We start from the raw sequence: 14,193 nt of genomic DNA, 5'->3' as shown, positions 1-14,193 counted from the left end.
ACAATGTACGAAGCAAGTACAACCAAAGTGTGACAGTTGTGTTTCATGGGACAGACAAAAGCAGTTCACAGAGATACAATTGAGCAGCACCATGACAGCAGCAATTTCATATATAACATTGTGAATAACAATGACAGACTAACCATCAAGCTGATGACAAAAGACAATGAAAGAGGAATCGTGTCCAAGCTCCAAGCAGGCAGCTAATGATACAGACACACCAAATGCTCACCTTCTGGTCATAATGATAAGCCTCCAACACCCCCCTCCCCTCCCTTTTCCCCTGTATATTTCCCCATCGCCAGGTGAAGTTCAGACCCTCAGCTCCTCTACAATCTGGGAAGAACAGCAGGGAAAAGTGCTGCTAACCACACACACTTCTTCCACACAATGAGTGGTTGTAGCTCTGTGTCTGTGTTATTCAACAAAGTCAAGGTTTAATTTCTCAAGAACCTTTCCAAAAATCCGGATCTTGAGTCATACATTACTAAATTCCCTGCTCCTTCAGACCATCCAAAGGAAATAATAACTTCTAGCAAGAAATTTTTGACTGCCCTTTATGGTGGCAACTGTAATGTGGGCAGTTTTTGCCAAAACTGTCCACTAACATACTTCAGAGGGTGGTATACAAATTTCCTGGATTAAGTAATCATTCAACACACTGCTCTGTAATTGCAGACACAGATTAACATTCCCAGTGGCTGTTTTTGCATCACTTCTGCCTTACTTATGTAGTTGGTGGTGCTTCCGAAGACTGGAAAGCTCATAAGACAGATGCACAAGAAAAAGAGTCTCTGTTACGAGAAGAAATTTGCTGCTACAAAACTGTAACACTTTGGTCAATGGCCAGTCAGCAGGTAGTGAGTCCAGCGTTATCATAGCCCTACTAATTCTCCAGAAGGGTTGGAGGAGATCATATTACTCTATCAAAGGAAACACTGTATTTTCTGCCCAAGCCCTTTAAGCCACGTAAGAGACCTCTAAGCAGGTGTGCTTCTCTATGGACATCTTATAATGTTCAATGTGCCTTGGAGTAGTGTCCTGTTTAAACTTATATAATACAGCTTCCTGATTGTCTCACACTGTCATTTTGGCAGTGCCCACATTTTTTTGCTGTGCTTACATGCAGAGTTTCTCATTTGTACATTTCAGAATCCCAGCATGGGGTGGGAGAAATCTCCTGGCTCTAGTGGCTCACCTATGAGCAATTATACTGTATGATGTGATTGAAGAGAGAAGGAGATTGTTTAATGCTATTTCGTATTTTTCATTTGCCGAAACTCAGAATCTCTATGACACTTCTGGTTTGGTTGTTGTAGAATAAGCACTTTGCTTTAGGCCTTCATTCAGTGATGAACTTGTTTTAGGCATCTGTAAAGTTCATTTCTGCTCAAGCTCTTGTAGAGTATAAACACCCCAGGTTGGCACAGGAACATGTTGGATGAAATTAGTCTTACAACCATTGGAAAGATTAAGTATTAAGTGCAAAAGAAGGGCTGAAATAACGTACTCCAGCCACCACTGCCACCAGCTTCTTTTATAATGCACTGCCTGACTGGTAAGATGGCACATCATCATGACCACTGAAGCAGTTAGAAATTAATCAAACTTCCTGCTTTCAGGAGCTGAGCTTGTGATCTTAAGGTCACACATCCAGCTTGTGGCTTTCAATGAGCATTATAGGCAACCTGATGGTGTTTGTTCCTATCTTTCCATTTACTCTCTACATCTAATTAACAACTTACACAGTCAGTGACTGTGTCTGTGAAATACTAACATAACAGTGTTTCATTCTCCCTACCCACCTGTGCCACAGTTATTCTTTAAGTTGTATTCACTTGTCCAATTATTAACGGTTCTTTCTAAGATGTCACTGGGAAACTTTCATGCCCAAAGTCAATAAACATACTTGTTAAAGTGTCCATTTGTTTCTATTCATAGCTAGAAGATCCCTCCTCCCATTAGTATATCTATGAGAGTCATATCCACTTGTTTCATGCTTATTTTAGACACTCGTATTAATACTGTATTCATTTAAATAAGATGTTTACATTGTGCAACAGTAGCCATGTTTTCAATTAATCTGCACAATCATTCCGTTGGGCACCAAATCTACTTTTGTGCATCCTAGGGGTCTGCTTTGACCACAACCAACACCTCACATAACCACCCAAACCACAACACTCAACAAGCTGAGGTATAAGCAATACGTGACATCAGCCTACAAGCCCTCATCAAACACAGCTACTACACCCCCACTGTACCTGGAGCCCAACAACACACCTTCAGAGTTTTCCACCAGGTGCAGCAGTGTATCAGTGTATCAGAAACTACTTCGATCCAGAGCAGTGCAGGTAAAGTTGACAAAAAATTGGTTGGATCCCACAGCAACACTGAAACCCGGGGTCCCCTAGAGGATCTTTCAACTTAAATCTTGCAACTGCAAGAGACAGATTGCCAAGGTCATTGTGGGTGTAAGTGAGCAGGACTGTTCTGCATGAAGCTGTGACAGCAATGTAAAGATTAATGTTCCAACATTGATGACAGTTTTGATACAGAAGACGAAGATGGCCTGGATGAGCCCCTTGCAACAACATTGTGTGAAGAAGTCGAGGTGCAGAAGGTATTAATTCGTGTAATACTTCACAGCATTATACATCTTTCCTACTCACTTTTTCTCTATCACAACATTAATCATTCACATACAATTCTTTCAACTGACGAACAGCAACCATTCATTGTCCTGCCTGGATCTTCCACAGCCCCTGATGCTCTGCTTGAACCTTCCTTTGTCCAAATGGAGATGAGTAAAAGAATTGTGCATGGCATTAGTACACGTATTTCTTCACACACTGATAGTTAACTTACCAGTGTTTTGTATCCATAATCTGCCACTAAATGTCCTCTTTGTTTTGCAGATGGAGAAACTGTTCAAAATGATGATGCAATCCTGGGCTCATATCTCTAATTTTACATCCCATGTAAATCAGTACATACATATTTGATATTAATCTTTCTGTTCAGTACCATGTATCTAATTAGTTGAAATATAATTTTTAATGTTTCATCAAACATACTTTCTCTCAACTTGTGGTGTCACCGTCAGACACCACACTTGCTAGGTGGTAGCCTTTAAATCGGCCGCGGTCCATTAGTATACGTCGGATCCGCGTGTCGCCACTGTCAGTGATAGCAGACCGAGCGCCACCACACGGCAGGTCTAGAGAGACGTACTAACACTCGCCCCAGTTGTACAGCCGACGTTCATAGCAATGGTTCACTGACAAATACGTTCTCATTTGCCGAGACAATAGTTAGCATAGCCTTCAGCTACGTCATTTGCTACGACCTAGCAAGGCGCCATAGCATTTGATATTATTTTATGAAGCATGTACAATCCAGAGCGATGTTCTACAATTATGGATTAAGGTTAAGTATTACAGCAACTGCGTTCGTTTTTCTAAGTTCTCATTTCCTTGTAACGTTCCAGACCTCACGCCAGCCTGCGTGAGCTTAAACGCGTGCCTTTCTAATTCCTCTCATAGTGACTTGGCTGTCTGGCCAAGTCACAACACAACTCATTTAAAACAACCTCTTTTAAACATAATACATCAAAAGTGTATCACCGATGACAGACAGAGAAGTAAGAGAGGTCATTTGGCTGTAATACACAGAAGGCATTTTTCATAATTTCCGCTTTGTTTCCTCCTCCCTCTTGAGAAAAGTGAATGTAGGAAATTTAATATAATTTCACATGGTGGAAGAGTTGTTGTTGGTGACATGAAAATTTTTATAGTTGTATGGGATGAGAGTGGCTACATTTCAGTGCACCCTAGTGCCAATATAACTTAGCAGTAAATCAAACCTGACAACTGGATTTAGTAGAAAATTTTGTCTCCTTTAATGTCGTACAGAGTGGTCATCTCCAAAATATACATAGTTTTTTTGAGATATAAGCCGACTTCCTCTTAGGCAGAAAACATGAAATTCAGATTTAGCACCCCAAAAAACATATAGAACCACTGATAAAATAACTTCTGCAATTTTGTTACAAAAAAGCTTGTTCCAAACAACAATTAACTAGACTAAAAACAAAGACACTACATTCCACATTCACTCATCACAGTCACAATAAAAGAGTTACACTTGAGAGGCTTTCAGATGTGTGAGTCTGAAATGAGGAAGTCACAGTTTGGCTAAAAATGCTTTTGCCATGGGACTTTACATACGCATGTAATTACAGAACAATTACATTATTTACCAGTAGTAGTTGATACTTGAAACAGCTGATTTGTATCTCAGAAAGTAACAAAGTCGTGAAAAAAAGTTTTAATAATTCACTAGTTGCATGCAATTTTCCATGTAAAACTTTTCCATCACGTAAAAAATTAGAAGTAATATAACGATCATCCTGGAGGAAAAAGGGGCCCACTTTGCAAATTTATCAGTTTATTTACTGACTTTTTGACATATACCCATGTAGGACCAAATGTAAGGTCTTACCACATGAAAATGTCAAACAGTAAATTTTACAATCACCTGAAAAGAACAGATTGTGACATAGTCAAGCATAACTTAAAACAATGAAAAACTCAATCTCCTGGAATAACAGATTCCTTCTTTCAGAACTAGAGAGAACCACAATTATGGAAAATGGGCTGCTAACATCGCTTTTCCAACACCATCTGCTAGACTGAAATAAAAGCAGATGATCAAGCTGTAAATACAAAGATAATGAAGAGCAGAAGGTTTCGTATTTTAAAATTTCCCCTCTTAAGTTGCACTTGTTATCTCATGGGATCCAACTATCCATTTTTAGGACCTATCAGTTGATCTCTCTGTTTTCCCCAGCTAGTTTACCATTCTTCACACAAATTTAAGTTTCTTTTGATGATTCAATTGAATTTCTAAGTATATGTGATTAACAGAGATAAAATTGACTGGTGGCTTACAATATATCATTACCAGAAAAGCTTTGTTCTCAAGAGTGTGGGATCATAACAACTTGGCTGAGTCATCTTCACCTGTATATTGATTGTGTATCATATATACTGTCTCTTCCACTGTTCATGCTCCACACAAACTCCTGTCTGATTGGTAGGTTTTTCTGAATTCCATTCCCCGCTCATCCCCTACTGTTCTATGGCTCTATTTGAAGAGACCTTTGCATCTTTTCATTCCTTCTTTCTTCTCTCTAGTTCAGAGGAAAGGAATCAGTAATCCTGAATTTGCAAGATACATGGCTACTGCATACTTTGAAATGTGCATACCAATATCACCATCAAGTTCTCCATTTTTACCCTTTGACTTCTACGATATACGAGTTTTTATTGTCTTTGTGCTCATCTTATATAAATTAAATAGCTATCTATGGAAAAACTCTTAAAAGTTAGACATCTAGACTACTGTTCCACATGAATAACATTTAACCTTATATTTCTTCGCAACTATAACCTTTAATCCAATAAACCCTGAGTTTACATATTTGCAATCAATAAACCAATTTTATTTTTCATATTCGACATAATTATGTGGTTGGTTTCTACTCAAATTTTTAACAAGTGCATATTACATCAGATACATTTCATTCCATAGGAATATCTGAATGGTTTCTCAAAGAAGTAGAATGTTATGTTACACAGATTTATTGTCATCAAGTTACAAACCATGTAACTTACCCCAGGTTGTCAATTTCTGTGCAACGGGTCGATTTTAAACCTGCAGGTGGATGGGATGGCTTCATGTGAGATCAGAGTGGTTTCCTGTTTAAAGAGGCAGCCTCATATTGGTACTGCATGTATTTATTTAGAACAAGAGATAATTCAACACCAAAGCTTCACACTGTGAAAAGTTGTGAAATTGAGAAACAGAATCACTGATGAATTAATGAGTGAAAGACTGAATAAAATCTGCAGGTGATTATACATCCTAGACACAGAACCATGACCAAAGCATTTCAGCATGCAGAAGATAACATGCTCGGCTGGTACTGGCACATTCATACTGATACTGCAGTTGAAAATAAACCAACTGTACCAGTGAAGTTAGGATCTAGACAGAAGCATATAAGTGAATTAAGGTTCTATTGAGAGCAATGCCCCACTGAATTATCTTAAAGAGAGAGAAAGCATAGAATGAAAGATGACATGCACAAGGCAAAAGGAATGCTGAAAATACGGAGGCTACTTTTAGAATAAATGCAGATAATATCAACAAGGTATCCTTTGCTGTTGCTCTGCTGGCAACCAGCACCTACACCATATACCACTCTGTTCACAGATTTTATCACCTCTTAAGAACTGCTATTTCCTTTTTTTTTCTACCATGATATGGCTGTTATGTTGATTAAAAAACAGTAAAACTATACTGCCTGACAAAAAAAGCATCCAAAAGAAGAGGAGGAGGAAACTAAATAAAACTTCACAGGTTGAGAGGTATGTGATGTTATTTCAGGGGTTATGAAATCAAATCAGGTTTGCAAAGAACTTGGCAGTAAGAGCTCATATATTAGTATGAGGTTACACAGCCTCTGGCCGTGATGCTTGCACTGATTCAGATGAGAAGGGTGTCATAAAGCCATTACATGTTCTTCTGAGGCACACACCTATTTTACACCCCAGATGTTAGCATTAGGATGGAGATGATGTCCACGCTGGTCCCAAGCAAGATCTATCAGGGAAGATCTGGCTATCTTGCTGGTGACGTTAGTATCTCAACATCATGCAGGTCATAGAGACATGTGCCCTGCGTGGATGGGCATTGCCTGTTGAAAAATGGCATGATACTGTTACATGAGAGGTAATACATGAGGATGCAGGATGTTCACATCTTAGCGTTATGCTGTAATAGTTCTCTAGTCACTACTAGCCATGACGTGAAGTCTTATCCGATGGCTTCCCTCACCATGACGCCAGGAGTAAAACTGCTGTGCTTCTCCAAAACATGGGAAGAATAGGATTTCTCCTCAGATTGCCACCTTGCTCACCAATGATGTCCCCTACTGTAAATCGGAATCATGATTCATGATGAACACAATGCAATGCCAATCATCGGCAATCCATGCTTCCTGGTCACAGCACTGCTCCAAATACAGTATTGACAGCAGTCTACACATGGGACAATAATTCCCTAGTTTGGTTGCTGTTAGTCTCTGACTAATGGTGCATATGAGCGTGCAAACATTGGAACACTGTCACATCCGAATGCCCACAAATCTGGATATTGCACAATTTGACCAGCTGAGTTTAAGGAGATCCACAATCAGGCCTCTTTGAAACTCTGGCAGGTGCTGATAAACCTGTATCATACGGTTATGTAGCATCTCCGTGTCCCTCACAGTAACCACTCAACATGACACTGTTCTTGTCCCTTATACACCCTACCAGGCCTGATAACAACACTAAACATGAACAACACTAAAGCACTCATTTCCCTGACATCTGACCATGTCTTCTCTGTGCTTCACTTTTTTTGTCAGGCAGTGTTTTAAAAATTAAAATTCTTTGACATACTTGTTTTAGCTCAGAATTCTAGGTATTTGTTTTGAAATAATTCAGATTGTTCTGCTTTTTCCTCCTCCAGTAGACTTTTCAAAACATCTCTTTTAGTTTAATCACCTAGTATTACAAGATACAGTTATTTTTTGAAAAAAGAACTATTATGCCATAATTTAATATCCTTCTACATATTGCTATTAATGCAACTACCAGTTTGCTCACTGTTGCTGCACAAATTATATTATTTCCATGAACATACTTTTGCTATAATCTCAAAAGTTATTTCTTGTTCAAAATTCTTATGATTATTTTTGTCATGCCTCAATCAGTCAAGTTCCCTTTTGAGAAATGAGTGTATAGGTGGACCTTCATGTCCAATGGGAGTCAAAAAACTAAAATCTAAACATACACAGGTGAATGGATTTCTTGTCACCCATGCAGGGAAAAAACTGCAAATTCAAAGGCTTCCTTTCATTTGCTGATAGCACATTCTCCTACTGTACAGTCTTAATTCCTTCTACTGGCACCTTAGAGTGGTCAGTGAATCCTACGGTGTAATGATAATTAAATGGACACCCTCGCTGCAAACAGGCGTTGATGTACTTCATTGGGGACATGTTGAAAATGTGTGCCCTGACCGGGACTCGAACCCGGGATCTCCTGCTTACATGGCAGACGCTCTATCCATCTGAGCCACCGCGGGCACAGGGGATAGTGCGTCTGCAGGGACTTATCCCTAGCACGCTCCCCGTGAGATCCACATTCCCAACACGTCCACACCACTACATTCGTAGTGCGCCTAATAGATGTTTGCCCATCATACTCATTACTCGTGGCAGATTAATCTACCAATTCCCGTACGAGTTCGGGCATAGCGTGTGCGTTCGCACAAGAAGGTCAATGGCCAGGAAGCCATATTTTAACTATATATGACGGTAGTATCTGTTCCCGAAAGAACAATTACCGTGGATGACCATGCAGCTTTGCTAGAAATGAAATGATAATTAAATGGACACCCTAGCTGCAAACAGGCGTTGATGTACTTCACTGGGTACATGTGGTGGCTCAGATGGATAGAGCGTCTGCCATGTAAGCAGGAGATCCCGGGTTCGAGTCCCGGTCGGGGCACACATTTTCAACATGTCCCCAATGAAGTACATCAACGCCTGTTTGCAGCTAGGGTGTCCATTTAATTATCATTTCATTTCCAGCAAAGCTGCATGGTCATCCACGGTAACTGTTCTTTCGGGAACAGATACTACCGTCATATATAGCTAAAGTGTAAGTTTACCAGTACTGGTGTTATTGAACCACTTAGAATTGTGTATTAATTTTAACAACACAGGGAGAAAAAAAAAAGAAGAAAAGAAAGACATGCTATTGCATTTATATGAGCTTCTACATTCTTTTCATCTGATTTCACATCATTTGTCTGTCATTACAACACCGTTCGTGATACGATAATTCTAATGAATTTTTATGTTCCTTGTCTGATTATATTTCATGCTCTGTGACCAGTTATGTTGTCAGTGAACAGGGAAGTCTTGCTGAAGAAGGGATCATGCATGTCGTTATGTATGGTAAAACTGGAAAAGTGATTTAAAAGTCTAACGAAATATAAATCAAATCAAATAATATAAATCACTATGCTTTTAAATACTGAAATTCAAGAGTGTAAAAACAATAAATTAATACTCTTTCCACCACATTGGCTTTATCTTAATTTTAGTTTTCTTTAACGGGTTTCTATTCCCAAGGCTTAGTTACTGGGGGGTTCACTATATCCTGTTGGCTGAAATCACTGACTTTATGCTTCTACTCTGTAAATCCTTAGTTAATATACACATACCAAATATCTATTTTCCATGTGTGTGTTCATTACTTTATCTACTTTACTACTGCATTAAATATACAGGGAGGTCCATCTGAAGTTTCGGATGAGATTATCTCGAAAACTATACATTGGGTAAAAAGTGGGTAAGACAAGTTCATAAGCTCAAAGGGGACATCAAATGATACTACATGTGACCCCCAGCCCCACCCCATTGGGTGGGGCGCTGGGCAACTTTTAAATCTTAAATGGAAACCCCCATTTATAATTGCAGATTCGGTTTCTCCATAAAAAAGTAATCAAGTTTTGTCTGAAATATTTTTTTAAACCATTGACAGATGGCGCTGAAATCGAGAAAAATTAAAATTGGGGATGAACTCTGATTTATTTAGACTGATCTGAGAAGGATGCATCAAATCGATACAAAATGTGCACCAATTCTTTCATTACATCAAATTAAGCTATTTTTTTACAAAATGTATCCTACCCACCACAGTTTTGATGGAGGGACGTGTAAAGATATTAAAATCTTGTTAAGGAACTCTTCACAATTGCATTACTCACCTGACTGTGGCACTACCATGGCCAAACTGCAAACTATGGCTCAGTATAAAGGTCGGTGCAATGCGATCAGACGTCACCTCACTTTCAGATTGTGAACCATAAACAAGCAACTGACGAAAGTAAATTATTCTTTAGCAAAACATGGCTCACTATCCTCCTACAGAGATTGTTGATAAGATGTTAATTTTAGGTGAATGCCATAACAATTACGCTGCAGCTGCGCAATTGTATGCAGATCGTTTCCCAAACAGATGACATCCAAGTAAAAACATTCGAAATTACATTCAACGAGCTCAAAATGGATACATGCACTGTCAATCTCGTCATCATGAATACAATGAAAATGACGCTTGTACCCTTACTGTTCTCGTCTGTGTTCAACCGGGTCACGAAATTAGTAGTCGTGCGATTCAGAGACAAACTGGAATACCGAAATCAACTATTTTGAGTATTTTGAAGGCACATAAATATCTTGTGTATCATATCACACTGACACATGCATTAACGCCGAAAGATATGCAAATACGCATGCATTTCTGCCAATGGGCCTTTGAAATGATAACAGGTGACAATGATTTTTTTTTTAGATATGTTGTGTTCACAGATGAAGCCACATTCAAAAACAATGGCGAATTAAATTGTCATGATTGTCACTATTGGTCCCCTGTCAATCCACACTGGCACAGACCCATTGACAATCAACACAAAATGGTCATTAATGGTCTGGTATGGAATTTTAAATGGTTACTTGATAGGACCGTATTTTTTTGACTGAAATGTGACTGGGGAATCTTATTTACAACTTCTCCGCGATGATTTGTTGGAGCTAATGGAAGATTTTAATTTAGAAACTAGGCAACGAATGTGGTTCCAACAGGACAGAACAGCTCCCCATTACGTTAAAAATGTGCTGAATGTTTTAAATTTATGGTACCCTGGTTGATGGATAGGATGTGGCGGACCAATTCAGCTGCCTCCACATTCACCTGACCTAACATCTCCTGATTTTTTCTTGTGGGGTTATTTAAAAAATATTGTTTATGAAAGACAGTCCACAACATGAAACGATATAGAGCAATGCATTCAAAGAGTGTGTGCAGCCATACCACAGGATGTGCTGCTCAAAACTGTGGACAACTTTCGCAGACGATCGACTTTGTGCATTGAAGCAAATGGGGATAATTTTGAACAATTTATTTGTGGCTAATTTCATTAATTAAGCACCCCAAATTGTGAGAGACAAAGAGACACACACTAATGCAGCACCCCAACACATGAGAGGCAAGGGGGACTCTCACTAATGAAGCAATCCATGGGAGCATCATTCTACTACATCCATGTCGTCGTTCCTGGGCAACGCTAAAAGTAGGATACAGTAATTTTGTACAAAAATAGCTTAATCTGGTGTAATGAAAGAATTGGTGCACATTTTTTATCCATTTGATGCGTCTTTCTCAGATAATTCTAAATAAATCAGAGTTCTTCCCCAATTTTACTTTTTCTCGATTTCAATGCCATTTGTCACAGGTTTAAAAACATGTTTCAGATAAAATTTGATTACTTTTTTATGGAGAATCCAAATCTGCAATAAAAAATGGGTGTTTCCATTTAAGGTTTAAAAGTTACTCACGCCCCCCCCCCCTCCCCCCCACCCAAGGGGGCAGGGGTGGGGGCTGGAAGTCACATGTAGTATCATTTGATGTCCCCCTTTGAGCTTACGAACTTATCTTACCCACTATTTTTACCTGATGTATAATTTTCGAGATAATCTCATCCGAAATTTAGGATGGACCACCCTGTATATGCTTTACTAAATTTCTCTATACATTTTATACATTAAACAGAATTATGTATGAGCATTAATATTTCTTATTGATGGAAATGCACACACCTTTTTAATGCAATGCAGTATATTCTCTCAATGAATGGCTCCCCTAATCCAGTGCCCTTGTCATTCTTTTCCATAGTGATGGAATTCATTCAGTGAAATTTACATATTAAACCAGATTAAATTCTTATGACTGATTTCAGTGAAGTTCATATAGCAGAACTCAAACTTTTGCACACTTTGAAATTAAAATTTTATGGCCAATGAAGTGCAATGGTAAAAATTATTTTTCTTTTTTTACAGTATTCATAACATCACTTTTATTCTGCTTGTCCTCTCACTGGCAGCGTGAAAAAAAGTGATATTTCTCTAGTGCTACAATTTACTTGAAATTTTTATGTAGGCTTTTTATAATAAAATTTCCACTTCCAATACAAAAAAAAAAAGATTAAGTATTATTTTCCATCCAAAAGACACAAAATATGCCTTTATTTATCATGTCACTTTGATTCAAACAGTTAACTCTCATAATGATTCACACCTCTGTCCGATACACAAGTTAACTAACAACTACAGCATATAATACATTAGTTAGACATATTTATATATTTCCTCGAGATAAGTCTAAGTTTGACAGTTGCCAGAGGCATTCATCACTGGAAGAGTTTTTCTGTGGATACACTGCTACAGTACAAGTAAGAAGAAGAAGACGAAGAAGAAGAAGAAGAAGAAGAAGAAGAAGAAGGAAACAACCAAATTAAATGTGTTCATTTCATAATCAAATATATGTGATTCTTGTCCTTTAGAAGATGTTTCACTCATTTCTCAGGGAGGGGTTGACTGCTGTGTATTACTTCATTTGTCATCATGTACCACTACAGTGGAACTGAGGCCATGCATTACAATGTAGTTATTTGTGAAATGAACTGAATGCTGGTTGTTAATTAGTTTTACCATAGTCTGTTGGATAAATCCTACCAAACTTTTTTCAAACTAAATGTTCTTAAAATGTAAAAAACTTGAGTGTGCTACCAATAAAGTTAAGTCCTTTGGTGCTCACAAGTTCATTCTTAAGGAGGTGGTTTAAGGCTCTACAAAGCAAAATGCATGTTTCTTAACAGTAACAAGCAATATACTACACTTACTTTTCTACATTCATATACACTGCCTGTTTTCCAGAAAAAAAGATAACGACGTTCCTCTTACTGGACACTATGTAACAGAAAATTATATGATGGCACAGAATGCCTCAATTTATTTGCTTTACTGTGCTTATATCCTTCAAGAATGAAAATTGGAGTGTTTTCTTTTGTTCTCTACACTTTCACCCAGCCAAAACGTGTGCAGAGCCACTTCTGCCAGAGATTAGCAAATTCTTCTGATACACAGTGCCTAACCCTCATTTACCGATGATCATGCCCTCTCAATTCTCTGTATACAACCTTTCCTTGTATATCAATATAGTAAGCATTATCATTAAACAATTGACAATAGTATGAAGATGATTAGCTAAGAAAATCCTCACACTGTATAAGCAGTGAAATGATAACAAGCACATACCATTCCTCAAACTGTAATGAGCACTACTAGAAGAGGGTCATGTTTAACCTGAAATCATTTGCCATCATCAAATGATGTAATTCATTGTTCAATTGTGGTCAGGCTGACCAAATCATACACAATATAAAGTTAAATGTCTGTTGCATCCAAAAGTGATTAAAACAAAAATTGTAATAGTAGAAAAAGAAGAAAAAGTTGAACATAGTCCGCAGTATTTACCTATGATTCAAAAGGGAGGAAGCATACAGATCAACATCATAAGAAAGACATACTACCAAACAATTAAAATATTAAACAGTGTCCCTCAATGTTCTTAACAATTTAAGATGTGATGTAATGGCCCCAAAGAATAAATGCAGATTTCAAAGCAAACATTCGAAACTGTCATAGGCCGGAAGAAGTGCTGACAACTGAAAACTACGCCATAACTAAGAAATTCTGACCGGTGATTTATACGTTAGGCACAATACAATTTATAGTTACCAAGAAAAGGATCACATTTCAAACACTACCTTCGGTGACAGCATTCCCTTATTGAAAATGATTCAGTAAAACATCACCAAGTCACACACAAAATAAGACAAGGAAAGAAAGAATTGTAATAAAACATGGAAGACAATTCCGTCAACCCTATGTGTTTAGCTTTCTAAGGATAGTATACTCAAAAATACTCATTAATTGATACCTGAAACAGAAAGCATGTCATACAGATGCCTCCTATATGGTCAGAAAATCAAAGATGGATTGACAGCTCCTGAGCCCACACTAAAATCAACTGAGGAGCACTCTAGATTGTAAGATTGTGTTACGGTGGCAATTGATCATCACCTCCAGATCTTTTCTTCTGTTGTGCTGAGGTTGATATAATGACAGCAATATGAGGATATATGGTTTACTATCCAACAATGATTCAG

The 14,193-nt window shown here is 38.1% G+C and overlaps 1 protein-coding gene and 1 non-coding gene across 3 annotated transcripts in view; both read right to left on the bottom strand.

Moving 5' to 3' along the window:
• LOC124612740 (phosphatidylserine synthase 2-like) overlaps positions 1 to 14,193 on the bottom strand; it is a 218,050-nt gene that overhangs the window by 44,479 nt on the left and 159,378 nt on the right. Inside the window, exon 9 of one of the 2 annotated variants that reach the window (XM_047141122.1) lies at positions 5,679 to 5,762. The exons of the other annotated variant lie outside the window; for it this stretch is intronic. Coding sequence (XP_046997078.1) covers positions 5,750 to 5,762 — 13 coding nt within the window. The 3' untranslated portion in view covers positions 5,679 to 5,749. Of the gene's footprint in view, positions 1 to 5,678; positions 5,763 to 14,193 lie in introns of those variants that run through there. 2 annotated transcript variants of the gene reach the window in all.
• On the bottom strand, positions 8,126 to 8,200 carry Trnat-ugu. Its single transcript has one exon. It is a non-coding gene; the product is annotated as a tRNA-Thr (tRNA).

This window comes from Schistocerca americana, chromosome 4 (genome assembly GCF_021461395.2).
Source record: "Schistocerca americana isolate TAMUIC-IGC-003095 chromosome 4, iqSchAmer2.1, whole genome shotgun sequence".
Taxonomy (NCBI): Eukaryota; Metazoa; Arthropoda; class Insecta; order Orthoptera; family Acrididae; genus Schistocerca; species Schistocerca americana.
The sequence above is the reverse complement of the archived record's forward strand: the minus strand, read 5'-3'. Positions and strand labels throughout refer to the sequence as shown.